The sequence below is a fragment of the Pteropus medius genome, unplaced genomic scaffold, assembly GCF_902729225.1.
Source record: "Pteropus medius unplaced genomic scaffold, Ma_sr-lr_union100, whole genome shotgun sequence".
NCBI lineage: Eukaryota > Metazoa > Chordata > Mammalia > Chiroptera > Pteropodidae > Pteropus > Pteropus medius.
In genome coordinates this window covers 8214030-8240523 of record NW_024349224.1, presented here as the reverse complement: position 1 = coordinate 8240523, position 26494 = coordinate 8214030, and the positions used below count along the sequence as shown (strand labels likewise).

General features: G+C 41.9%; 2 protein-coding genes and 1 long non-coding RNA gene across 9 annotated transcripts in view; all 3 read right to left on the bottom strand.

Moving 5' to 3' along the window:
• Positions 1-331: 331 nt before the first annotated feature.
• ARL2BP (ARF like GTPase 2 binding protein) lies at positions 332-6047 on the bottom strand. The gene is made up of 6 exons (XM_039880957.1): positions 5745-6047; positions 4964-5025; positions 3561-3667; positions 2543-2628; positions 2250-2346; positions 332-1732 (listed from the first exon to the last, which is right to left on the bottom strand). Exons 1-6 carry the CDS (start codon positions 5780-5782, stop codon positions 1631-1633), a joined length of 492 nt encoding a protein of 163 aa, XP_039736891.1. The 5' UTR covers positions 5783-6047; the 3' UTR covers positions 332-1630.
• Positions 1921-2243, bottom strand: LOC120617321 (uncharacterized). Its single transcript, XR_005656887.1, has 2 exons — positions 2027-2243; positions 1921-1989 (listed from the first exon to the last, which is right to left on the bottom strand). It is a non-coding gene; the product is annotated as an uncharacterized LOC120617321 (long non-coding RNA).
• Positions 6048-9549: 3502 nt separating the features above from the next.
• The window catches only part of RSPRY1 (ring finger and SPRY domain containing 1), a 39313-nt gene continuing 22368 nt past the window's right edge, over positions 9550-26494 (bottom strand). For all 7 annotated transcript variants that reach the window (XM_039880953.1, XM_039880950.1, XM_039880949.1 and 4 more), the window contains 7 exons: positions 26289-26404; positions 25206-25349; positions 20713-20824; positions 18525-18627; positions 18049-18201; positions 13707-13811; positions 9550-11088 (listed from right to left, as the gene is read on the bottom strand). In XM_039880953.1, coding sequence (XP_039736887.1) covers positions 10992-11088; positions 13707-13811; positions 18049-18201; positions 18525-18627; positions 20713-20824; positions 25206-25349; positions 26289-26404 — 830 coding nt within the window. In that variant the 3' untranslated portion in view covers positions 9550-10991. The remainder of the gene's footprint in view (positions 11089-13706; positions 13812-18048; positions 18202-18524; positions 18628-20712; positions 20825-25205; positions 25350-26288; positions 26405-26494) is intronic.

Sequence of the window (26494 nt, the reverse complement as noted above, 5' to 3'; positions counted from 1 at the left end):
TTCCTCCTGAGTGGAAAAAGGATGAAAAGAATTGTTTGCCTTCTCATTCTTTTTTCATAATTTCATTTCTGGACTTGTCCACCTGACCTTTCTCAACCTGGTGGACTGAGCAATGAGTCTTCATCAAGTGCTTCTGATATGCCCGGCCTGAACTGGGCAGTCCCACTGATAAAAAGAATAAGGGGAGAAAGCACGCCCAGGAGAAGGAGCATTTCAAAAGGCTGACTCTGAGAGCCTTCGGCTTGAAAGACCAAAGCAGTACTAACGCGATGGCGGCGGCTGTAGCAAAGATGACTTGTTTAGAGTCATGATTTTTATAAAACACCTCAAATTTTACTCGTAATACAAAAAGTGTTTAATGAGCGCCACATCAGTACAGAAATCACAGCCTATACAGCTCTTTACAATCAGAATAGCCAATGAAAAATGAGTAGATTCTTTACTAAAAAAAAAAAAAAATCTTAAGGTACACACTGGGAATCGAACTACTATGTTTTTCCTTCTTTCTAGAGATGTGATGTCCCTGTTTTCTGGTCGATAATGTTCTGTCAAACACTGTACTAAGCCAGTATTTTAAGTCAAAGCAGACAGATGACCAGGAAAACCCCACCTTGGTAGGAAGTGTCCGACAGGACAAAGGACCTGCAGAGCCCCAACCCCGACAGAAAACCTAACGAACTAGTTTGTACAGAAAGGGTTTTAAGCAAAACGGCATAAACACTTAACATGCTATAAGAAAAGGATACCATTCATCTCCTTCCGGGCCGAGCGCACACTCACTGGTGCCCGGGAAAACGGGAGCGCCAACAGAGAAAGCGTTTTTGCTTTCACAGCACTAACGACTAAAAAGCACACAGCATATAATACTTTGATCTTTAAGTGGGTAATCGTGGAAATTCCAAGATTATATCCACTGAGTTAGCCTGAGTATTCATCTATAAAAATATTTTTTCAAAAATGTTTAAAGAGGGTTCTAGAAACAGGGACTACTACATTAGGACCAGCAGAAGATAGGGTGATACAAGGACTGCGAATGTCAGACTAGGAACTGATGTTCACATGTAGCTTTCAGGTAAAGGACGTCTCTCTCAGTTGATTCCTACAGCCCGGACGAGCTGTGGTTGACAGGAGCGCCGGAAATATCGACAGGCAGCTGGCTTGAGTGACATCCTAGATGAAGATTCCCCAACAGTCAAAAACACCACTGAGGCTGAAGGACCGAAACTGAGACATGGAAAAAGCTGGGAGTGCACAGAAACATTCATGCAAAGCCCGCTGGGACCAAGGGCTGGTGCTGGGTGCGGACACACCGATGCTTATGCTCGGGAGGGCCCCCCAGGTGGAATGCTGGCTGGGGGCTTGCTCCAGCCCAGCCTAGCTCAGAGGCCCCTGAGAGGGGTGTCTGCTTGGGGAGGGGTACTAGGGTTACTGAACACAAGGTTTTTCAGGAGAAACTGGCCCCGGGAGGGTCAGGTAATTTTTTTTTGACCCATCAATACTTAACGTTAATGAAAAGTTGCAGAGCAGAGCTAGTCTTTCCAAGATGTATTTTTCCGTCATTAGCCGCAGCCTCTCTCTCCCAGGATCCTGGGCTGCCACAGTCCCGAGCACACTCACTGCCTGGAGGGAGCTAGCGCCGCACATTGTTCTGCGAGGCTGGCACAGAGGATGGTTTGCACAATGAAGTCACCACTAAACCACTGCTCAAGTCCAGTCCCCGGCCTTCTTTTTCCTACACAGGAAAAACAACAGCTTCAAGAGGCAAGGAATCGAAAAGAGGTCCTTTCCAGCTCAGAACCCTGGCCCTGGGAAGGAGGCTCCCAGGGTGAGTGGGACCGCCAGGGAGCACACACAGGAAGGGGAGATGACTTCCATTTTGCTCAGCATTGGCCCTGGTCACGCTTAAACAATGCACCTCTCTTCACTGGAAAACATTCATTTTTCCTATTTAAGAGCCCGTATTATATGAAAGGCAAGGCAGAATTAGACCTGCCTTTTGGTTTTGTCCTTTTGATTATTTAGGGACCCTAAGAGTCCCTGGGACCTGTTTCATCAAAACACGAGAATGTAATTCCTCAGTAAGGGAACCAGGTCCCAGCTGGGGGACAGCAGCTCACCTTTCTCACCCCTGCTAGTTGCTACCGGCCAGTCTTACGGAGAGAAGCACAGGAGGTGGTTTGTTCAACAACAGTACTTGGAACTTTCTATGTGGTTCAATATGGCTAACTAAACAGCTAAGAGTGACTTACTGCTCTGTAGTCCAGAAACATTTCTTTAAAAGCCAGAAAATCCGTAAATGTGAGGAGCATGTCAAATATGTCACCAGCCACTTCATCTTTATGGTGCCTGCAGAAGAAAAGGATGCTGTTTCATGATAAATGATGGAACAGATTCTGTCTCTTCAAGATTTCATTCGAAGGTTTGGAGGGCCCTCCCACCCAGGACCTAACCGCTTAGTGCTCTAAGCCTTGATGTCCAAGCACTGAAAAAAAGAATGTCTTTTTTTTTATTTCAAACCGAAGCAGGAAGAAGCGCGACTTACTGTAGAGTCGTCGTGAAAGCTGCCATGTTAAATCCAGGAACGCGCTCCAGCAGCTGTTCTTCGATGTACTTTTCTACCAGAGAGATCTGGAAGTGAAAAGATCTGTCACACGCGCTTTAGGAAAACAAGACTTCTTTTCAGAAAGTTTGTCCTAAGAGCCTATTTTATGTGACAGGCTCTGTGTTGAGTGCTGGGGATAACAAAGAACCAAAACACAGCTCCTGTCCTGTTCTAGAGGAGCTGACCTGGCCCACCAAGGGAGAGAGGCACTGACAGGTAACTATACTACTAAGAGGAATGCTCTCAGGTAGGCAGAGAGAGCAGCCGGGCTGCCACCCCCATGGCAGGAAGGAAGGAATGAAGTGGGGCTTTTCTTCCTACGCAGATGCAATCTGTGCAAACAGAACAGACACGAAAGCTTACAGTCCAATCGCAGGGGGCTTAGAAGCTGAGGCTTGGCTTTAGGAAACCTGCGCGGCCTATGCCAAGCTTCCATGTTAAGAAAAGAAAGTCCTGAACGCTCCAACCCGTTCTCAGACAGATGAGATCGCTCCGGGAGGCTCCGGGGCCTTCCGCAGAGCGGAAAGATCCCAGGGTCAAGAGTCGAGGTTTGGGGGTTCTAGTCTTGGCTCTGCCACCAATTAGTTAGTGATCTTGGTCTTGGTTTTCACTTTTACCTGACAGTCACACGTACCTGGCTGGATTAGGTGATAGAAAAAAAACTGTGAAAGCCAAAAGGTCCAAGTGCCAAATATAAATGTAAGGTGTCCCCACAAAGGGCACGTGAAAGCAGGATTATGATAAAGCCACATACATATCTTTTAAAATAGACATTAACTCATCAAACATCTGGAAAATAGCCTCAAAAGCCTATTGGAAGAAAGCAAGAGGAGATGAGAACTAAACCAGATTCTAATTACTATTCCTGGCAGGGTACTGGTGAGATTTTAAAAGTAAAGCAAAATTCAGAGATTAAAGAAATCCTAGTCTCTGGTATGAGAAATAGAAATTTACTTACGTATTCGTTAAAAATAGGTGTGTAGGTGAGTTTATTCTCTTCTGTGTCTTCAAACTCCTGGTAGTACTTGTCCATGAAATTTCTCTGTAATAACTGGAACTCGTCATCTGAACCACAATAGGAAAATTTATTTTTTAATGGAGACTAAAACCAATTCTGAGTTATAAATAGGCGGGAATTATACGTCAGAAATGGTTTTTCAATGGTCAGTCTCTAGGAGAGGAAAAGCTAAATGTATATCAGTGAAGTGTTAAATGTTGAAACAGACCAATCTGGTCTTTTTCTATTTTCCAAATTGTAATGAAATATACACAACATAAAATTTACCATTTTGATCACTGTTAAGTGTACAGTTTGATGGCATTAAGAACCTTCACATCATTGTGCAACCAACACCATCATCCAGTTTATTCTACACACACCCATACAGGGCGGCGTGGGACTCCTTCACATTACCATAAAGGAATGAAATGGTTCTCTTATTTTAATATAATTTCAGCAGCAGTGATGGCAACAGCGCAGTGAAGAAATGTATGGGCTCTGACAGGGACTAATCCTATCTCAGCCACTGAGAACTGTGTGACCTTGGGCATGTTACTTAATTTCTCTAAGCTCCGGTTTCTTCGACTGAAAAACGAGGATTATCATAGTACCTATTATATAGGATTGCTGGGTGGAATTTAGATGAATTACAAACATCTATGTATAGGGTTAAGGGTAGGAATCTTTACTGGACTCAAAGGTACAAAAACTTGGTCAGTGATTTTCAGACTAAACTAGACTAAAAAACAATGTTAATAACACCAAATAACTGTTCTTTTCCTAATTCTCAGAAAACTTAAAATCAATAGACAAAACTTTATCAAATTTAAGTTTTTCTCTCCCACATACTTGTCTTAAACCTTTAGTGTGTTACTGCTTTTCAGTAGGACTTATGGATGCCAAAATGAACCCACAAACAGGAACTCATAATCTAGGACAATACAGAACCAGCTGAAAAGTATGACGACCTTGCTTTCTTCATGGACATTTGTGCTGTGGTTTATGTCACAAAACTATTACAACTAAAAACTAAAAAACGAAATTGTTCTTAGTCTCTGAAATATAGTAGGTCAGTATTTCCCGAAGTTCTGCCAGGAGCCCCATCACTTCTGGGTTCACGATTACCTGAAAGTTCTTTCCCAACTCCTGAATCGACAGGTGTTAGTTGTTTTAAGGAGTCATTGGGTTGTCTGCCTCTAAGACAAACCACAGTAAGGCTTAATATTACATTGAGCTACATTAAAATTATATGCAGCTTGATGTTTTCCCTCTTTTAAAAACTAAATTGATTTCAATGTCCTTAAAAGCAAGGGTCTAAGAACTAAACAGTACACAGGCCAGATTGTGGCAAGGACGCTTACCCATGATAATGTCCTCTAAGCATCCAACCACAGCATCGAATTCTGCATCAGAAGCGGAAGAGCTGAAAAATATGCTTGGATTAGGTGCTATTTCAAATAATTCGTTTTTAAAAAAATTTATGGATATTTTCAAACATGCACAAAAGAAAATATACCAAAATTAACTACCTATCACTCACTTTCAACAATTAAAATGATCACTGTCTAATCTAGCAATTCCAAACAGAATAAAACACACTGAACCCATCTGTGACATCAAAAACGAATGAAATGGTTCCATTTTCAGAAAATCTGATATGAAACAATTACAAAAAGGACAAATATAAGGAGCAAAGGGTCGCATGAGACATCTTAAGACTCCTCCGCATTTATTTCCCACGGGTTATACTCACCGCATCTTCACTATCACCCCACACCTATCTATTTGTGAGCGTGAATCGGCCGCGGGCGAGATACCGGCCGGGGGTGGGGCGCAATTAGATCAGGAGCCCCTTGTGGTAGAGGGTTCTCTAACCCGTGGTCCGGCCTGGGCAGCTCAAACCCGCCAGGCTCTGCTGACGACTAAAGATTAGAGGCGGGGGGATTGTGATGGAGGCTTTGATAAATGCACGACACCCGCCCCGCAGTCCCAGGCCTAAATCCAGCGGTCGCAGCAGCGGCGGAATCCACACCGGGGAATATGTGCTGAGCCTTGGCGGTCTCCCACCCCGCGAGGACTCCGGCTTCAAAGGGCCGAGGCCGAGCGCCAGCGTGCCCCAGCCTCCAGGGCGTTGTCACTCACAAGGACAGCGCGAAGCTCTCTTCCTCTAAGGCGTCCATCGCCGCCGCCGCCGCCACCGCATCCACCCTGCGCGGACAAGCGGGCCCGTCGGCTTCCTACCCTGCCCGCGGCCCGGGCCCAGCCTCCGTTCCGCTCCGCAGAGCCCCAACCGGCATCGGGGAGGTCTTGCCGCCGAGGCCACCGCCTTAGGTTCTCCGGCTGCAGCCACGCGCCGGCTGGGGATCTACACCCCGCCTGGCCTCGGCGCGAGCCGCTGCAGCCGCAGAGGCCCTGCGTCGATAACCGACCTCCCGGGGCCGCGCTCCGCCTCCCGTTACCATGGTCACTGCAACCCCTTCCGCCGCCTCGCGGGTCCCGACAGCCAATGACAGACGCGCGTTGCCTGACGTGAGGGCGGGGCAAAAATAGAGACAGGAAGTGAGGGAAAGGGCTAGCTAGTCGCGAAGGGAAGCTGGACCTCGATAAGCTCAACGGGTCGCTGACGTGTTCACGCGCTGAGCGGTGATTAAATCTCACGTCGCCCCGTTTTATGGAGGAAGAAATCCAAGCCAAGGGCCTCGATTTCCTCATTTAGAAATTACAAGATTTAAGAGGAAGACTAAGTAGTTTAAAGCGGGTTTTAAGAACACTATAAATTGCAAATCTCTTGAAAGCCGACTGCTTAGCTTTTTTAATCAGATAATGCAGACCAGATTTGCAAGGAGTTACTCCCTCTTGTGGAAGGAAAGCCTCATCGCAATAAGTGGAAGTCGTAATTTACATCAGCGATCATAGTCGCATCATAAAGATTATAAGGCAGTTAACTGGTCTCTTGGCTAATTAGGCGACATAAAAGTTGACAGAACTTATTTGAACAACGCAGAGAAGAGTCTGCTCCGACACTGCCAAATTTTGCAAAAAAGATTCCCTAGAGCTGATTTCTCTTGATCCGTCTCCGGTTGCATTATACCTTTTGGCCAAATGTGTGGTACGTATCTACAGGGATTTAAGGTATGGCTTAGGTTTCATCTGAAGGTCAGATGGCCAGCCTAAATGAATTGACATTTTGAATGGACGTAAAGTAAGTATCAGTGGGATCTGGAACTAGAAATTGTTATCACGATACTCTTGTATCCCGGGGGAGATCCATTCTCGGAGGTATTAACTCTGCTTAGCACCAAGTAGAAGACAGGCGTCTAAAAAGGTTTGCTGAATAACTGGGGTGAGTTCTGTTTAAGTCCAGCACTGGTCACAAAGCTCAAAGCAAACTCAGCAGATTTCATGACCTACTTTCTCTATAAACCACTTATTTCTTTTGGACTAAATGAACTTGCCCACCCTTTCTAGTGCTTTATCATATATGGGTTCAGAGTGGAGGAGAAAATGATTTCATCTATTCTAGTTATCTATTGCTGTTATAAGCCACCCGAAAATTTAGTGACTTAAAACAATTACTTTTCTCACTGATCTGCAATTTGGAAAGGACAGCTTATCTCTTTCCAGTCAGCATCAGTTGGGGCAGCTGGAACCCGGCTAGAGGAGCTTCTTCCAAGCCCACTCACGTGGCTGGCCTACTAGTGCTGGCTCCTCACTGGGAGCTCAGTGTGGTGTGTTGGTTCAGAGGATTGGGGTGGAAGAGTTTCAGTTCCTCTCCATGTAGCTCTTCCCAGGGTTGCTTGGGTTTTCGCATACTATGGTGGCTGGGTCCAAGAGCAGATATCTCAAGAGACAGGAAGTGGAAGCTACCGGTCACTTAAAGGTCTAGGACTGGAAATAGCACAGTGTCATTTCCACTGAATTCAATTGGTCAAGCAGACACAGAGCCCACCAAGGTTTAAGAGGAGGAGACATAAAACTCATTTTATAGATGGGAGGAATGTCAAAGAATATATGACCATCTTTAATCTACTTGACCATCTCTGGCTGTAAGAACAAATGGGGATAAATAGTCCTAGGTACCCACTTACTCAGCCATGTGCCAGGTACTGGTGCTAAACATTTATGAAACATTGTCTTCTTTTGAAATACTTGAAATTCTATGAAGAAAAAAAAAACAACCCTATGAGGGGAGTATTATCATCTCCATTTTACAGATTAGGAAAGCAAAGCTTGAGTACTTGCGTATTGATGATAAGTGGCATCCTGGGGCTGGAACCTGGGTTCAGTTCAGGCTCACTCTCACTTCTGTTTTAATCATCATGCTATGTACTTATGGCCCCGGTCCCTGAGTTGCCAAACAAAACTCCTGGGAACCAGAACATATTACTTTTCTGCAAAAATAGAATGGTGGCCTTTTTGTAGAAAAATTAAAAATTTACTTGAATATATATGTATTTTTTTACTTGACTGTATTCAATGTTTTCCATTTCTTAAATATTTTTTGGGTAAGCATTAAGAATTGTTTTAATAGAAAAAATGGACTATCTTGGTTTCACAGATACATATTCAAGATAGTTGAAATTCATGCAATTCACTTTCTGCCAGTGAAATTGTTTCAGTTTCTGTGATTGAACCATTGTTTCCTGACATTCTGCAAATGACGCTATGACCTTACTTTATCACTATCATTCAAAAAAGGGAACAATTCATTAAAAACAGTTTTTCGGGATGGGGCTGGAATCCTGGGGATGTTTCTAGGAAATAAAAACTAACCTTTTTTTTTTTTCTCTCTCTCTCTCTGGGACAATATATCAGTAAAAGCCTGGCTTTCACCTTCTCTTAAAATGCTTACAAGCAGTGCAGAACATAGATTACTGTTTATTCTTTTCCACATAGCTTGTTAATCCCTAGTTTTTTCTATGTGGAATAAAGGTCTTTCCCTTTGAAGTAGCTCCAAGATTACAACTTTGCTTCTGTCCTGAATGAATAATTTAATATTAAAATCTTGTTTTATGGTCTGAAAGAACTGGAAAAGCAGACCATCTTATGTGAAAGTTCAAGGGCAGATAGCGATCTAGAAAGCTAAGAGGGTCCGACAGACTACCTATTAATTCCATTTATTTTTCTCTATCTCTCCCGAATTTATAGACCTTCACCTCTCTGCTAGATTCCCTCACAGTCTCCTTACTGTTCTTACTACTTCCATTTTTTGCTTGTCCTCTCTCCTGCCCCTTCCTCCCTCTCCATTCTCCACATGGAAGCCACAGCCATCTTTTAAAAAAACTATCAAAGCACTTCCATGCTCAAACTCCTTTACTTTCTATTGCACTTAGGGGAAAATACAAAATCCTTAACATGGCTTCCTGAGCAGTCAGTCCCTGGACCTCTCTACCACCGGAGCATACAATTCTCTACCCACTCATTCCTACCTTACTAGCTGCAGGGGCCGTCCATCAGATCATGGAGCCCACTGAGCTCTCTTCCTCTTGAATTTGCCTATAAGATTGTTTATGAGGCTACCTAGTTCTAGAAGCTTGTTCTTAGTCTCTCTGCCTGGCCACGTCTTACTTTTTCCTTTGGGTTTTTACTATTATTACTTCCTCAGTGAGGTTCCTTCTACCCTCCTCTACCCTGCCATCTAAATTAAGTCCCCCTCATTCTCTCTCATAGCACCCTATTCTTTTCTTTCAAGGCACTAATAACGTATTACAATAAACACAAATCTGTTGTCTTCTCCCCACAACCACATGTAAGCAATAGGCACAATAGGACAAGTACACATAGGCACAATACCCAGAACATATTAGGTGCTCAATAAAGATTTGCTGGGTAAGTGTTGCTTCTTAATTCTAATACTTACTTCTCTCCTATCCTGGAAAGTAGCCCTTAAACCTGAGAGTGTGATGTCTTGGAACCTTAGCAGCAGGCATCAATGAAAATTGTGAAATCTTAGTCAAAAAAGGCAATTTATTTCTTCAATGCAAATTACTGTATTCACCACAAGCTAGAGAACATATATATATATATTTATATATATTTTTGAATTTATGGAAGACTAAAGACATGGAAAAAGTCCAGCACCCCAACAAGTACGGCCAGGAAGGAAATCAGCTCTGTGATAGGACAGTTTAATGAACTACAAACAAGGAAGGGTGGGAAAGGAAGAAAAAATGTGCATTGAGTTTAAGACACTGTAAAACTCAGAAGACATATTTACTATTCAAGTATAAACTCAGTAAGGACTTGGCATAAATTGAAAGGCAGCTGCTGAGGTACACCATTATAAAATAAGTTCTATGAATTTACAATTCTACCTTCCAATTTTCTGGGAGAAAAAAACAAAACTCTTGAAGGTCTTCACCAGAGACCCTGAGAGGGATTAACACTTTTGATGAAGACATAGTCAATAATCCATGATTGAATTTACTATTCAAAACATGTATTTATTTAAAACAATATGAATACGTGCTCTCAGACTGTCCTCTAAGAGTTTATGACACTATTAGAGTTCAAGAGTTTCAAAGTATATTACTTCCAAGAACAATACTGATTAAAAAAAATTTTTTTAAACAAAAAACAAAAAACCTGATTTGATGGTACCTTAAAAATACCCTAAATACCAAATTTTCTCCAAACATAGCAATTAATTTAAGAACTCCTCCTGCATTGTTAAAACATTTTTTCCTCACAAAATGTGGGTACTGAAACTGGATAGAAATACCATGAATGTGAAAATACCAGCAATTTTCTGCAGTTAAAAAAAACTAGAATGTTCTTTGGAATCAGTGAAATATCAAAAATTTGGGTTTTTTTCTACAGTCTGTGCACCTTCTTTCAGGCCCTCCATGTTGCTTGTAGTATTGACCTGTGTGATCCCAGTTTTATAGATTCAAGTCTTGCAGTGCAATATCTGCGCTTAACACGCCAGTATCTCTGACCAATGGGAATTTATATTTAACCCAGAAATGCTGTCATTTAAACTTCTCCATAATGACTTCTGTCCAAAATAAAACTTTAGAAAATGAGACAAAACCTCCTATGCTAAACAATCAAATGAACCCAACATGGAAAATTCCGGTGTGGTTTCAGCTCTCAGGAGGGCGCTGACTGTCCCCTACTGTTTTTCATGGAGGATACCGCAGGCCTAGCTTGTTAGCATTCAGCTTTCCTTGGCCTTAAAAGGAATTTCTCAGGGCTGGCAAGTTGGGTTAGATTCTAAGAGAATTTTGTCCTTGACAAACTACCATTTTTTAGCATAAAATCTGGCCATGGCTATAAGTTTCAATGTGCATACAACTGATTAGAGATGGTTTTTTTTTTTTTCTGTTTTTCTTTTCAACATTGGCTGGAACTGAGTAGAAATAAGTCCATGATGCCTCTTCATGTGTGTCATGATATATGAGAAATCTGTCTGACTCTAGACACTATTTCTTTACGACACAATGGGCAGGTCTCCAGTTGCAAGGCACAATCCATGCACAGGTCACTGAGGAGAAAGATAAATATGTTAGGTCAACACTTCAAAAGGTCAAACTGACCACCACTGCTGACTCAATGTAAACTGGTAAGCTTGTTACTTGAAAAGGTAATAATGGCTAAAAAAGTAAGTAATTCTATAAATAAATAAGTCTCCCTCCCATGGGTAGGACCCCCTATACCTCTTATTTTTCAAAATTTTCTTGCCTTAGTATCACATGAACTTTTGACATTTCTATTTCTAGAACAACAACAAAAAAATCATGTTGCCCTTTTTATATGGACTAAATTAAACTTAGGGTTTAGGGGAAATCATCACTTAACAATAGTGAGAGGTCTTCCTATCCCAGAATAGATCTATTTATTCAAGTCTTCTATTACATTCTTTGGTAGTTTAAGTTTTCTTTATATAAGTACCACAATTTCTTGGTATGTATTCTCAGATAGCCTCCCCACTTTGACTATTGTAAAATGAATCAATCATATGTTCTAACTGGCTGCTATTCAGACATAGACGATCTACTGCTTTTTTGTAACCAACGAGCTTATTCAATCGTCACCCTGATGCTAACAGGTTTTCAGTCGATTCCCTTGGTGCCCAGGTATATAATCTCCAAATGATGATTTGCTCCTCTTTCCAGTTTTCTCCTTTTCTCTCTCTTGGCTAACTGCCTTAGCCTGTACAATGCAAGTCATGGTGCTGACAGCTGGCAGCCTTGCCTTGTCCACAGCATCTCTTGGAATGCTTCCAGTGTGTCACATTAAAAAGATGCTAGCATTTGGTTAAGATGTATATGTGTTTATAATGTTAAAGAAGTATCCACACATTCCTATCTTATACAGGTTTCTTCCCTCCATCCATGAGGAATGGATACTGAATTTTAACAAGTGCCTTTACAGCATTTTGAGAGAAAGTGGTGATTCCTTGTACCTCTCCCCCTTAGCCTATTTGAGTAAATTACATTAATAGAGTCTCTACATCGTACCATCCCCGTGTTCCTGAGATAAGCAGTGCCGCCCCCCACCCCTTCCTGCCCCTTAGGTTGTGTTGCTGGGTCCTATTTGCTAATTAATACCTGAGATTTTTAAATTTATATTCTTAAGTTTTCTTTATCAGCTTTTGGTATGATTCTCATGCAGGTGTTGTGAAAAGAATATAGTAATTTTCCTGTTTTCTCCATGGTCTGGAGAAATTTAAATAGAATCTTATCTATTCCGCAGATGTTTGAAAGAATTCACCTGTGAAACCACCTGCTTAGTGCTTTCGGGGAGGAGGGCAAAGGGAGCTTCGATAACAGCTTGGTTTCTTCTGTGGGAAGAGGAATTAGATTCCCATCTCTTCTTGAGGTCTCTTCGTGTCATTAATTTCTCCGGACTTCCCTTCTTTACCCCCACCCTTTTAAAATTGTTGTGGCTGCTGAAAGTTAAGCTAACTTTCTTGGAATTCTTTTAATTTCCTCTTCCAACTCCGTTTTGGATTTTTGTATTGAGGAGACTGCTCATACTTTAGGTGCCTGACTCTAAGGTTTTAGATTTCGGCTTTCATTCACAAACCCTGACTGTGCAAAGACCACCGAGAAGGGTCTGAGAGCGCGAAGATGAGTAAGACCAGATCCTGCTGTTCGGGATCTTAACGTTTTTACAGAAACAGAGACCAACGGGTATCAAGATATCCAACATTTAAAGTCTGTGTCTGCCTTTGAGGCCCTGGAAACTAAAACCTCCAAAGGGGCTAAAATGAGGAATTCTGGGCCGCAGTTGATACCAAGGAAAACCACAGCCGGAGCCACTGTGCTTTCCTTCAGAAGACAGACTGGTGCAGGAGATAAATTGCATGCACTTCCCCTAGTAGCCGATCAGCTAACAAGCCATTTCAAAACACAGCAGACCAGTAGAAGCAGAGTCCCCAGGGGCCCAAGCTGAGCCATACCTGGGGGTGACAAATTGGGGTCCATCACTCTAGGCTCTGGACCCCTAGGAGACCTGGTAGCTAAAGCTATGTCACAAATAAGAGTAAGGCGGGGTATGAACTGTGATGAATTACGGGGAGCTGGCCTGGAACATCAGCACGGGAATGGCTCAGGTTCAGTCAGCACGCGCCTGGCCCAGGCCGGGCCGGCATGCCGCCAGCTCCTTGCCTAACTCCAGCTGGGATGCCCTTCTCGGGGACCGGCCCACTCGCTGGTCTCGCTGTTTAGCCACTCGGATCTACAGCATCCAGGCTGCTCTCTGAGTTCATCTCACACAACTGAAATCTGGTTAGATGGCAGGGAGGCACTGCCTCCTCAGTGCTTAGGGCTGTAGGTGGTGAGCATATGAGGAGGCCTAAGACTAAGAGAGATTTCCCAAGAAGCTCATAAATAGCATTAAACCTTTTACATTTTGTGACGTGAAAACTATTAAAAATATAGTATTGAGAAAACACGGGCATTCCATATAAAGTGGCTTCTTATATTTCAGGCACATTCTGGAAGGCAGCCACGCACTACATGGCAGTTCTAATTTCTCACTCAGCCCACCTTGATGAACAGCTATGGAAATGACGACACTTTAAAGCAATTCAGGAACGGAATGGATGAAACTTTGGCTGATGTACGAAACAGGAAATAATCAAACAAACCCTCTTACCTGTGTCCACATGGCTTCAATTGTGTGTCTGCTACCTCATCGCAACACAGGGAGCAGCAGTTTTCCCGGATGCTGACTTGCTTCAACAGAGCAAGACGCCTGTGCCTGAGTAGAAAACACAGTTTGTCAACAAATCAATGGGGTCTGTTAGCAGTGATGTGTAAGAAATGCTTTGAAAATGCTCTGAAAGCATAGTGAACGAAAAAAGACTACATAGCAGGCCTGACAAGCTCAGAGGGCCACACAGCAGGCCTGACAAGCTCAGTGACGGAATGTAATCACACAGGGTGATCTGATCATAAATTCCTAACTGGGCAGGTCAAGGTGGGCAGTCTAGTCCCAGGCCTACAGCTCCCTTAGTAAAAGGTTATCTTTGCCTTGAGCGCCCCTGCTTTAGGCATCTAGGATGATGCACCTTTGAAATGCCAATCTTTTCCAAACACCTGGGAGGCATAACCCCTGGGAGGCACTGGGTGGAGCACCTGAAATTCCTCTTTATTATCCTAGTGCCCACATACCATCTGTACTTACTGTAAATGTTAAATGTTAAGTATCTTATACCCACCAATCTTAGAAACCCACCCCCCTCTCCCGCCTTGCTTATTCCGGCCTCTGTAATCTATCACCAATGGATTTCATGTATCTTCCTTCTCTCTTTTGATTCTAAATGCATAAAAAACCCCTGCAAAACTGCCATTCTCCTGAGCATTTTCTCAATCTGTTGACATATTCCAGGCTTGTCCTCGGTTTCGCTCTAACTCTAATAAACTCTTATAAAATATTTCTATAGGTTTGGACATTCTTGCGTCGACATTCCTTTTGTTCAGTAGTTTTCGCGCACATCTCGTTTCACTCTTATAGAGATTCAATATCACTGGACTCCATTTTAGAATAAGGAGGCACGGTCGTTCCCCTTGTACAAATAGTTTAAGGAGTTGATTTGCATAAGGTCACATACAGTAAACAGATTCAGGAATCAAATTCAAATCTTTTAATTCTAAGTCCAGTGCTTTTTATTTTACCAGCATATTTTTAACCTTTTAAGGCGCACATCTCTGAGTTTGATGAAAAGCATATAGTATTTCCCAAGAAAAATGTACATACACGTTTTTATACAATTTCAAGGTGTTATGATAGCCTATCGCAGACTCCCTGGAGGTCTAGACACCCCAGGGTAGAATCCTTGCCTTGCACTTTTGCTCAGTCTGGAGTGGAAAAGCAGTCGGCAGAGCCACACTGCTGAAGGTACAGCCCTGATGCGTGGGCAAGAGGAACAGGGGGCATTCGTTCAAGCACTGAGGCTTCACTAAGGGCCAGGCGCTGTTCCGAGCCCTAGCAATTCTGCAGTGAAGAGAGGACTAGTAAAGTATCTCTCCGCCTTCAGACAGCTCTTTTCCCATAACCTGCCCTATACATCTCTTCTGCCTAGCTGTTCCTGTTATATCCTTTTTACAATTGACCAGTAATCTATAAAGTAAACTTTTCCCGAGTTCTGTAAGCTGCTCTAGCAAATTGATCAATCACAAGGAGGGGGCTGTGGGAACCTTTTATTTATAGCTGGTTGGTCAGATGCACAGGAAACAACCTGGACTTTTGATTGGCATCTAAAATCGGGGAGAAGAGCAGTCTTGTATAACAGCCCTTAACCTGTGGGATCTGATGCTCTCTCTAGGTAGATAGTGCCAGAATTGAATTATTGCTTGGTGGTGTTGGAAAACACAAACAGGACCATTCTGGCTGCAGAATCAGCAAGTGCAAAGGTCCTGAGGCTACAATAGACCTCAGTGTGTTTTAAATGTTTAAAAGTTTAAAACTACAGTATGTTTTAGGAGCACTAAGGAGGCCAGGGTGGCTAAAGAAGCATGAACAAATGGAAGAGGGTAGGAGGTAAGTAACAGAAGTAACGGAAAGGAGGGGACAAATCCTGTAGGACAAGGTAGGTCACTGCGAGAATTTAAGCTTTTACCTTAAGTGAAATGGGAGGCCACTAAGCATTCTGACCAGAGAAGCACACAATCTGATTTAAGCTATAACAAAATCATTCTGGAGGCTATGCTGAATAGACTGAAGAGGGTCAAGGCAGGAACAGGGAGACCAGTTAGAGGGCAGGGCAAAAATAATCCAGGTGGGAAATTATGGAGGCCTTGACCATGGTGACAGATGATATGTAGTAGCTGGATTTGGGATATAATTTGAAGACACGGCCCGCACGATTTGCTGAGAGATTGAATGTGGGAATGACAGGAAGTGCGATGTCAAGGACAGTCCAGGATTATGGCCAGGGAAACCGGAATGATAATAAGGTATTAACAGAGATGAAGAAAGACTGGAGAAGCAGGTGGCTGCATGTGGATGACTCTTGTGGCTGAGAGGTGGGTACATAGTACTTCACTGAACTATTCTTGTTTTCTTTGTGTATTTGAAGTTTGCCATAATAAAAAGGTTAAGAAGAAAAAAGAATGAATGAAAGGAGATGAATTAGAGACAGAGAGTACACACAATATAGAACAATCTATAAAGTAAAGGGCCGCGGTCCCCTATCCTCAAGCCAGGAAGGAGTTCTGTGCCACTGAGTAAAAAGTATCCTTGAATACAGCTTTTGGAACACAAGCTGAAAATATTAACGGCATAGAAAACGATCTTGGGCACGTTAACACTTAGTGCCACAATCTAATTAAGTGTGACCGGTATGTACTGGCAGGAGGTTGGCATTAAGGAGGACACTCAATTAGCCTCCGACAACTCCTGTCTTGGTGTCACTGTCAGAGACGAAGGTCTATGTAGCACGGGACTGCCCTAGACTGTAACTCTGCTGTTTCTATTCAAGGCAGGCTGCACTTTCGGTGCTGAACTGACGTTGTACCGAGGGAGGACCCAGAAGCTGTCCATAAGAGGAGACTTGCCGGTAGTTGATGCCTGTTGCCATCTAACTTTTGGAAAGTCCAATTCTGCAGGGGCAGTTAACTAAACGCTGGAGCAGTTTTAATCTAGGCCAGACTCTAGGGGAATTCTCTGATGGATTGGTCGCACCCTTCTAGGTGTATGTGAGAAGCGGACTTACGCGCCGCATTCAAGACAGGCTAAATGAAAAGGTAATGGGGTATGGCAGATGCGAGAGCTGCCACTTCAGACTTTCCGCAGGAGGAATTAAAGTCCAGAATCTCTGTCAAGCAACAAAGACAAGGTGAAGGGAAGTTCTAGGAATGAACCTCAGGTCCCTGAGCTGAGATGTAAGTGGACAGTCTTTCTGTCTGGGATATTCTGGAGGTTCTGCTGCTGCAAGCAATGCTGCTGTCACTATGCGACATTTTCTAGTTTATCTGGAAACTTCAGAGCCACTCTCGAGCCCTGAGATACTGAGTCTAAGGTGAAGCACAAAGCTGTTTATAGACCTGCTTTTTGAGCCAAAACAGGAACTAGGATTATAACTTATTTTAGGTACCTTTAGGGGCATGATGGCCCGACAAAGGCTCCACCCTGACCAAGGTGGTCTCCTTCACCGCTGAGAGAGACTGTCACTCATATAACAAATGTGGCATTAGTAACTGGAATGCCTTCCCCACACAGGCCCAGGAAGCTGCTCTGGTAGAAAATGATAAACTTTGGCTCATATTGTGAAACAAGCTCCAACTCGAAGTAATTACCAAGAAGCAGCTGGAGTCTTTCCCAGCTTAAGGAACAGACTGTGTTCATCTCGTGAGGAAGAAAAGCAGGCATTTAGCCGACGAGACAATTAATGCCAATCAGTTTTGAAAAATAAGGGCTGTGAAATTTTATCCAAGATGGCATCCCCATCTTAATGGCTGTAGAAGTGTGGGCAGGTTTGCCACATGGCTTAAACCCAACAAGAAGTCTGTTTCAACAATCCCAAGTCTGTTAAAAGATGCACTTGATTTCCTACTATTCGGGATTTTTACATCGACATTTAATCGAAGTTGGCAGGGGTTTTCTGGTGTATGTGCACATGTAATACTGTCTGATTTTTACAACAATGTTGTTTATTTCATAAACATTATTTGGAAGCACTCTTTCTTTCTGGGTTCTGTGATAAATGGCAGTGAAGTTATCTGTGACTCGAAGGTTTGGTGGCTCCTGTGAGACCACCTGGGTCTGGTGCTTTTTGCAAACACAGCTCCTAATTTCTTTTCAATTAATTTTTTAATAATTACTTTGTCTATGTCTCTTCTGGGATGTGGTTTAGTAATTTATATTTCCTAGGAAGTCACTACTTTACTCAGGGTTTGAAAATTATTTGTATAAAGCTGAAAAAAGTCTCTTAAAAACTTGTAATTTCTCACGGGACACACGTGGAAGTCTGGAGATAGCCTGGCAGAGTCCTTACCTTGGCAAGATGATTTTCTCTTCAGCTGTTAGGAAGGCGTAATCATTAAAAGTGCTAAATTTCATAGATGGTGGATATTTGAATGGTTTTGCTCCAAAATTGAACTCACATTGTTGATATGACATGAAACTAGCTGCAGCAAAAAATCCAGATCTACAGATAAAAAGGAGTACAGAGGTCAAGAGAACTCAAACAAACAAAGTAAAGCTCATTCTCAGAATTGGGATGGGTCACACCCTAGCTGAAAAGAAGGGTGACAGATTGTTCATAACCCTGACAGGACTGTGAACCAGTCTCCTGCCCTCAGCTTCCTAGTTCAAATTTTGGGACAGCTTCAGGTACAATCAAATGGGTCCCCAATTACTTGAAATAAAGTGATTTCTCATCACAACTGACTACACAAATGGACAGTTTTTTCTGGAGTAAAGTACATTCCATGCATCTCTTAAAAGTTTTGACTGAAAAAAGCTACTTACACAGTAGATGAAAAGACTTGCTTCTCAGGAGGCAGCTGGCTGCCATTTAGAAAGAAGATCATTTGCTTTTCATTCAAGTCTAACAGAAATCCTACCGTATCTCCTACAGAATAAAGTGAAACACTGTTAGGATCGGGTGTATATTACCAGGATTCTGCTAAGTGTCTCAGTTTTGATGTCACTGTATTGAGTCTGTACTGTAGCCCTGGATTCAACATATTCAACTTTCTAGCTTCTTATGCAACTGATCTGACCCCTACATACCAGTATCATATGAACCATTAAAAAGAAAAAGCTGCCAATTAACCTATGACGGGCCATCCATTATACGAGACATCCCAATTTCAGAGATGCTAAAAATGTGAAAAAAACGTGCATTTTAGGATCAGTGAAATATGGTAAGATCAAAACTATGTGCTTCTTTGCCTCTCTGGAGATTTAAAATTCCCTAGGGTAACAATTACCCAAAAGCATGTTTAAAAAAAAGGATTCATCTTCACTCATAAAATTTTTGCTTTTTAAACTGTTAAAGATAAACACATGAAATTACACAGTGATTTATAGCACAGGAATTTCAAAAATGAAATCTTTTTTCCCCCTTGCTATATAAGGTTCACTTCTAAGCATTTTTCCTGAGAAAACTCAGAATGGTTTATAATTTTTCTTTTATAGTAATAATGATAAAAAGGCGAAAATATAATTATCTAACCTTGAGGCATTGATTAATATAGTACAATTATATAATAATAAATTGAAAAAAATATTAAAATACTGTTATTTAATAACCTGGAAAGCTATTTAAGGCATATTAAGTATAACAACAAAAAATATATATATCAAATTTTAAGTGTTTTTAAAAAAAGAAATCTCTGGATGGATTATAAGGGATTTTAGTTTCATTTTGCTTTTTTCCCCTACTTTCCAATTTTTATAATAAACATTACTACAGTAATCTTTTTAAAAATTACTAAGCCATAGTAGACAGTCTTTACAGACAGAGCTTCTATCGTATGCTCTGTTAAACACAGTTTCATGTTCCTTTAAGAACCTGCAAGCCATTAAAATGAGGGCTTGTGCTGGCTTTTAAGGTTTTTTCCTTTCCCACACTATCAGTTTAGTTAATTAAGTGGAGCTGTGCCCATGCAGCAGTGGTCAAACCCTGCTCCCCTGGCATGCCTGAAAATCCAGTTACATCTATGATGCTGATGGTGGCAGGAAGCGGAGAGAAGGCTTGGAGAAGGAGCTGGACTCTATCCCCTGCCTAGCTCCAATGTTGGGAATACAATCTTTCCAGAGGCACCGTTCCCTACATATGACCCTATGTCTTCAGAATGGGTTGGTGGGGGGCACCAGGAGGCCCCGAGAAGACCATCCGCTGGTACAATGGTGCCGCGGCAGGAAAGGCCTATTTGCGCTGTAATTAACTGGAGGTAAAAGGACTCAATAACCTTAAATCCTTCGGTCTGTGTTTAATAAACCAACTGTGTGGCTCAAACTTTGCTGCTTGAATCTTTCATTAATAAATGTTTTCATGGGTCTAGGGCCTTAGATACCGCAAACTGGATAGAACAAAAACTGAACAGGGAGAAAAAGATCGTGCTGTTGCTAAGATATATATTCCTGCAAGAAATCTGAGAGCCATGATTGAGAGTTCTGGTAGCCTGTGCCCCCTTCAGCATCCTGAGCCTGACGTCTGAAGAATGAAGGCTAGGCAGATGTGTGTGAGGCTGAAAGAGCTCAAGTTATCCTTAAAAATTGCTCTAGAGGTGCCCAGAAGGTGGCCACCGAATAGTGCCTATTCCACAGTTATCTGGTCTCTGAAAACATCTTCATTTAACTGGCATTACAATTTCATTATCTTCAAAATCTCCATGGCTGCTTTGATTCAAAACATATACCCAGAGAGGAAATTAGAATTCACATTAACCTTAAGATGATCACTTCCCACTAAATTAAGAATTTTATATTCTGAGATGCTTTTGCTGAAGGAAGAGCTCCACTAGAGGCACCAGAGGTGAATTTACCAGGAGAATACCATTCACATCCATGGCAGGGGGATACAAAGGCTAATCCTTTTCACATTTCATATACTTCCATTTAAACGTTTTAAGACCTAACATAATAGATGCTTCATAATAACCTAATGTCTTAACCTAGTCGATAAATTCTGATGGAGAGGAATGAATACCTTCTTTCCAGCATGGGTGTAGGTGAGGCTTACTTCTAGCATTGTACCAAATTAGCTGCCGGCAGCCATCGTATGCACAGGAGTATTCATCGTCCCCAATGCCATAGCCTTCCTGAAGGGAGACAGAGCCCAGGAGGTTAGCAAGGCCTGCTGTGTTCTAAGAAAAGAGAGTGTGTCTTTCTTAACCATCAACTGGGTGGCTGGAAGTCTAAGCTTTCCGGATGAAGGGAGAGCCTATGGTTTTTAGAAGATATAAAATTCTGACTTAGAGGCCTAGTTCCTAGAACAGATGACCAATTTTCACATTTGTTACTTCATTTAATTCTCACTAACCACCTTGAGGCTGGTGGCATTACACTCCATTTTAAGAGGAAATAAAGGCTCAGAGAGGTCAACTGGCTTGCCTAAAGACAAATTACTAAGAGAGTCGAGTTTGGACCTTGGAATCATCTAATTCCCAGACTGGTGTGCTTTCCACTTCACTGCTGCTGGACAAACACCCTTCTTGCATGTAGTAGACTTCAAAACACCCACATGCTCACAGATTTCAAAACTGGAGGCAAGAGAAAGACTACAGTGGACAATCGGCTAATACTTATTTTGAGATCAGCTCAATTTGAGCAACATATAGGTCCTTGACAGCTTATCACTTACTGCCTTATAATTATCTCACAATTATTTTATTATTAAAATAAAAAGGTGGATGGAATCTTAAGAAATTATTTTGAGTGCTTATAAAAATAATAATAAAAATTATAAATAAAATACAGGAAGCATGCAAATCAGACAATGGCTATCTTTAAGGGTCAAGGGTGAACGATTCTAATGGAGAAAAGAATTGAAAATGTAGGCCAAATCTAAGTAAGATCTCAGGTTCTGGTGATGGTCTGCTTATTCTACAGGATAAATGCAGTGAGGAGATAGACTGAAAAAAGGCTCTAACATATTTCTGACTCCGGCTACAATATATTAAATTCTTGACCTGTAACATACTGAATTTGGATGAGTATTCTCCAAATTGAAGCTTCTGACTTAGCTGTTCTGAATGCACTATTCAGACTATTTAAGAGTTAAATGAACTTGATTCTAATTGCCTTTAGGCTGAGAAGAAACTCACCAGTCTACCAGAAAGAATACCTTGCTATCTACCCCTTTCAAAGCCTGAAGAAGTAAAAAAACTTGTTTTTTATTTTATGGGTGTCACGGCATAGGCAAAAGGCAAGCAATTACTTCTATTGAACTTTCTAATGTCCTATAAAGTCCTCGACGGAACACTTGAAAGAAATTCCTAGATTACTAGCCACCAAAAGTTGTTAAGAACACACTTCACCATGCAAAGTTTTCTATGCCTCGATAAATTTCACAAGAGTGGCATTGTGGGACAAAGGGGAAACTAATCATTTTAACTACTACAGATCAACTTCCACGGGCTAAGAAGTAGGTGCCTATGCCAAGCAGAGATGCACTTTGAGTTCACAGCTCAGAGAGCAATCTAGGTGCACTACACTCTCCTTCAACCTGAAAACATTCCCAGCATGACAAAACCTATGGTTTCCCTTGGCTGAGACAGATAAACGAGAGCACAGGGTGTTAGCTTGAGCTGCCTGTTTCCGGTCATGTATATTTTAGTAATGGAAACATTACTAATAACAAAGAAAGTTTATTCATAGCTTGTCATTTGGAGAATATTTTGAATCCTTCTACATGTGGTAAACGCCATCCTTTTTTCTGCTGTCCAGCACCTCAACCCTTTTCTGTTATGGGGAATGTAATGAAGGTACAGTGTTCTGCTCTGGAGGAAGAGGGGTAAGAGGTGACCTAGGCTTGGCCAACTGGACCCTCACATCACATACCTGGTGTGGTGAGTGACCCCACGTGGAAGGATGGTTAGGTCTGATTTGCAGCAGTGTTGGCGTCCTGGCCCCCAAAACACTGGCTGCTGTAATTCCTGTCTCTCAGCCTTGGACGTTGCCTTGGAGCCTGTCTAGTTCCCAAACCCCTCAACGGTCTGGGAGGCCCTGATAAGCTTCCAGGTCATTCCTATTCTGCTTACCAAGAGTCATTTTATCTAAGGCAAGAGGCTTCAACAGGTGAAGGAGCTCGGGCTATCCTGACCAGGGTCTGAATTCTTCTCCAGCACCTGGAGGCTGGGTGACTTTGGGTAAGTTTCTAAATTAATTACTCTGAATTCATACCTTCATCTTTAAAAGGGAGAATGCCACCTTCCCAAACTCTCAAAAAGATTAGTGATGAGTATGAGAAAGGTCTGTCACATGGTAGATGTTCATGAAAAGGCAAAAGATATTTTAGACAAGTCGAAACGCACCCTTGGAGACTCATTACTTCCAAACCCCTGTAAAAATATATATCACAACAAACTGTTCTGTAGGTGACCTGAACAACTATCCTCAAGGTTTTAATTTTAATGCTCTATCTCCAAGCTCAATGCTTTGATCATCTTTTGAAAACTGAAGGCTAAGTGGTAAGAGAAAATAAGAGGCACTATGGACAGATTTCAAATCTTTAGAAACTGGGTGTTTCCTAGCAATGACTTATTCCATAAAACCACACCCTGTCTGTGCAGACAAAATGGTTCTGAATCACCAGAACAATGTCTATTTGAAGCAAAGTTCTAAGTATGGCAATATCGTTAAAACCCTACATCTGAGAAAAGATACATTAGATTTTACCAATTTCTAACAGGGAATTGGCCAGTCGACTTGGATCAGGGAAAAATGTTTTTTGTTTTTTAAAGAACGAAATTAACAATCTATCAAGTATCAAGCAATTTAGAGGGTAAAGCAGCATTTTATGCCTCTTAATTTGAAGAGCTAAAGTTTCTGCAACTACATGGCAGAAATAATCTTCATCCACCAGATAAAATGAGCTAGCTTCATTGGTGATTTAAAAAAATTCAGTCTCAGATATACACACCTAGACTTATTGCTGCCAAATCAGGAGAGACAAACTTTATATCAAGGCTTCCTTACCAGAGGAATCTCTATTTCTTCTAATTCTGGAACAATTTTTCTGTTACGAGATCAGCTAGTTCTCTCAGATTCTCACCATTTTCAAATGCAAAGAAAACAACTATTGTAGAATAGAAAGTGACTGAATTTTTGTGCTAGTTTCTTTATGTCCTACTTTGACTCAGTTTTCTCATCTGTGAAATGCAAATTATGACAGTAAAAATGGTTGTGAGAATCACATGATAGACTGAAATGAAGGTGCTCTGGAAATTAAGATTTTTTTTTTTTAAAGTCCTAAAAAAATCATCTTTAAGACATCATTTGGGGGCAGTCTGTGAGTGTAATTGGTACTATCTGCTTTAAATCAGTGCCCATGTTGGGAACTAAGAGACTAACTGGCATTGTTCTCCAGACCCGCTTACTTCTGACTATGTGGAGCCACAATAAAGCCCACACTTCCAGCTTTTAAATGAGGCCGGGCTGACTAGAAGGCCCTGTATCAGGGAAGATTCCCAACAAAAGCAATAGGAGACGGGAGTCTGGTTTCTCCATCATGGACAGGAGCCGGACCTGACCTCTCTACCAGTCTTCTTCCTCCAATTTACCTCTCTCCAGCAAGGAGCTTAGTAAAATGCCATGAACGATTCTGGGATGCTATACAGTCTTTCTGAAAGGGCTCTTCCAAAACTATACTTATGGCAAAGAAATTTAGTTTGATTTTGTTGGATCACTTCTAAAATCCATCCTAGGACCCTGCATATGGGATGGGAAACTTATTTAGGTTAATGAAATAATCCAAGGGGCTTTTCCCAGTCCAAAGGGTAAAAATAAATCATATGTCCACAAAATAGTCCTGATCAAAACTGGATTAATTCTCAATAGCTTATAATCTGAACAACAGAAGAAAGCCAGCTGGGCCAGGCATTAGATGGGTATAAAGTGGCAAGAAATCAACACCTGGAGGAAAGGGAGGAGCCCCAATCTCTCACATTCAAGTAGTGGTAGCCCAATCCTGCTTTCTCTAGTGGATTTATCTTCCTTTCTATATTACCGCTTTCTGTAACAGAAGAAAGATACTAGATATCGAAAACAAATGTTACTACTAATTATAAGGTAAAAATCAACTAAGAGAAGTCAAGCCCACATTTCACATTTAATAAAAGGAAGAGAATTCCTACAAAGCTCTTAAAGCTTAAATGCGAGGTAAAAATGATCACTGGCTTCAAAATAAGAACTGAGCCAAAGACGTGGCTGGGGCTGGAGCAAAGCCTACAAAGACACATCCAACCTCTAAGTGGAAAATTAATGTGAACTTAAAACTCGAGGGGAAAAAGGCTGAGGGGCAATTTCACTTGTGTTTTCTAGGTCTGCATCAGTTTAGCAAGCCACTGTTAGGGATGTGGAACCATGTGGTTCATCTCAAGAAATGATTATTATGTAAATCTATCTGAAAAATAAGTACCCTCCACTCACTCGCCAAAAAACTGCCCTGCCCTCATTGGCCCAGTTCTCCAGAGTACTCACGTGATTGAGAAACTTGCTGTCTCGTGTGGCCCAGCCAATCTGCATGACGCCAGAAGTGACCACTGTGACTTCGTAGTACCACACCCCAGCATCCACACAGAAGGTGCAACGCACGCTTTCAAAAGAGGAGGCATCACAGCGAGCCTGGCAAAACCAAAAGGCATGAGAGTCCACCATCAACGCCTGACGACCACCAAAGTAACGGGCTGCTCGGAAGGCTGGTGGATTCGTCCTTGTTATAGCCTCCGGTGGACTACTGTTTCCTTCCCTGTGCACCCTCAGTGACAAAAGGGCGAAACTGGATGAAGCGCACTCTATTTTATAGTTTTATTTGCAGGGAGTTCTAACAGGATTGGAAGACCTCAAAGATGGCTGCAGAAAGAATCAGTGACGGTTACTGGCTTCATTTTTAAATACTTATAGAGCTTTGCTTTCAAAGTAGAGCCTTTTACAAATACATGAACATTGCCTTAACCTGTACTCGTTATGATGGAGTGAGACAAGGATATTGAAGGGTATACGATAAAGCACCTAAAAATAACTGAAAGCAGAAAACTACATCAAGCATTTGGCAATATGTAAGATCAAAGAGCTGTTTGCAGCCCTTCTTCGAACAGTTCTCTAATCTTGACATGTCTAGTGCCTTGTGGTACCTTCCTGCACATATGCAGCTCTCTCATCAACCTTCACCACAAAACCAGCAGTATTTCCAAGATACAGGGAGGAGGGAAAGCGCTAGACTGAATACAACTTGCTATGAAGGGCTTAAAAAAAAAAAAGGGTCTCTTTTAGAAATACTAGTCTCTGTAGCTTTAGCTGAATAAAATGGCAGAGCTTAAAAACAGACATATTTAAACCAAAAATTCAGTAAATATTATCGTGCTTCCTGTATGTCCAGCATTATGTGGGATATAAAAGAGTAAATAACATCCTGCATACCCTCTCTCCTGCCTCTAACCACATTTCGATATGAAATAAGATTCCATCTACTCTGTAAGAAATTGCTTTTGTTCAGAACCAGGGCATGAAAATGAGAACAAGATTCCCCCCTCACTCCCAACGGACCAGCTGTAGAAGCTTTACCTCCAAGCCATGCGGTGAGATCTTCAGGTACTCGCTGACATCGTTGCTATTCAGCATGGCCCTAATGCTGTTCAAGTCCACTTTCTCATAGGTCAGCTGCCTACCTTCTTTTAAAACTGCAAGAGAAAAAGTGGTCATGTTTCTAAGACAGGCTGCTGTGAAAAAAAGCTAGTGTCATGACTAGCTGCCCTCCTCACTAGAGTGGC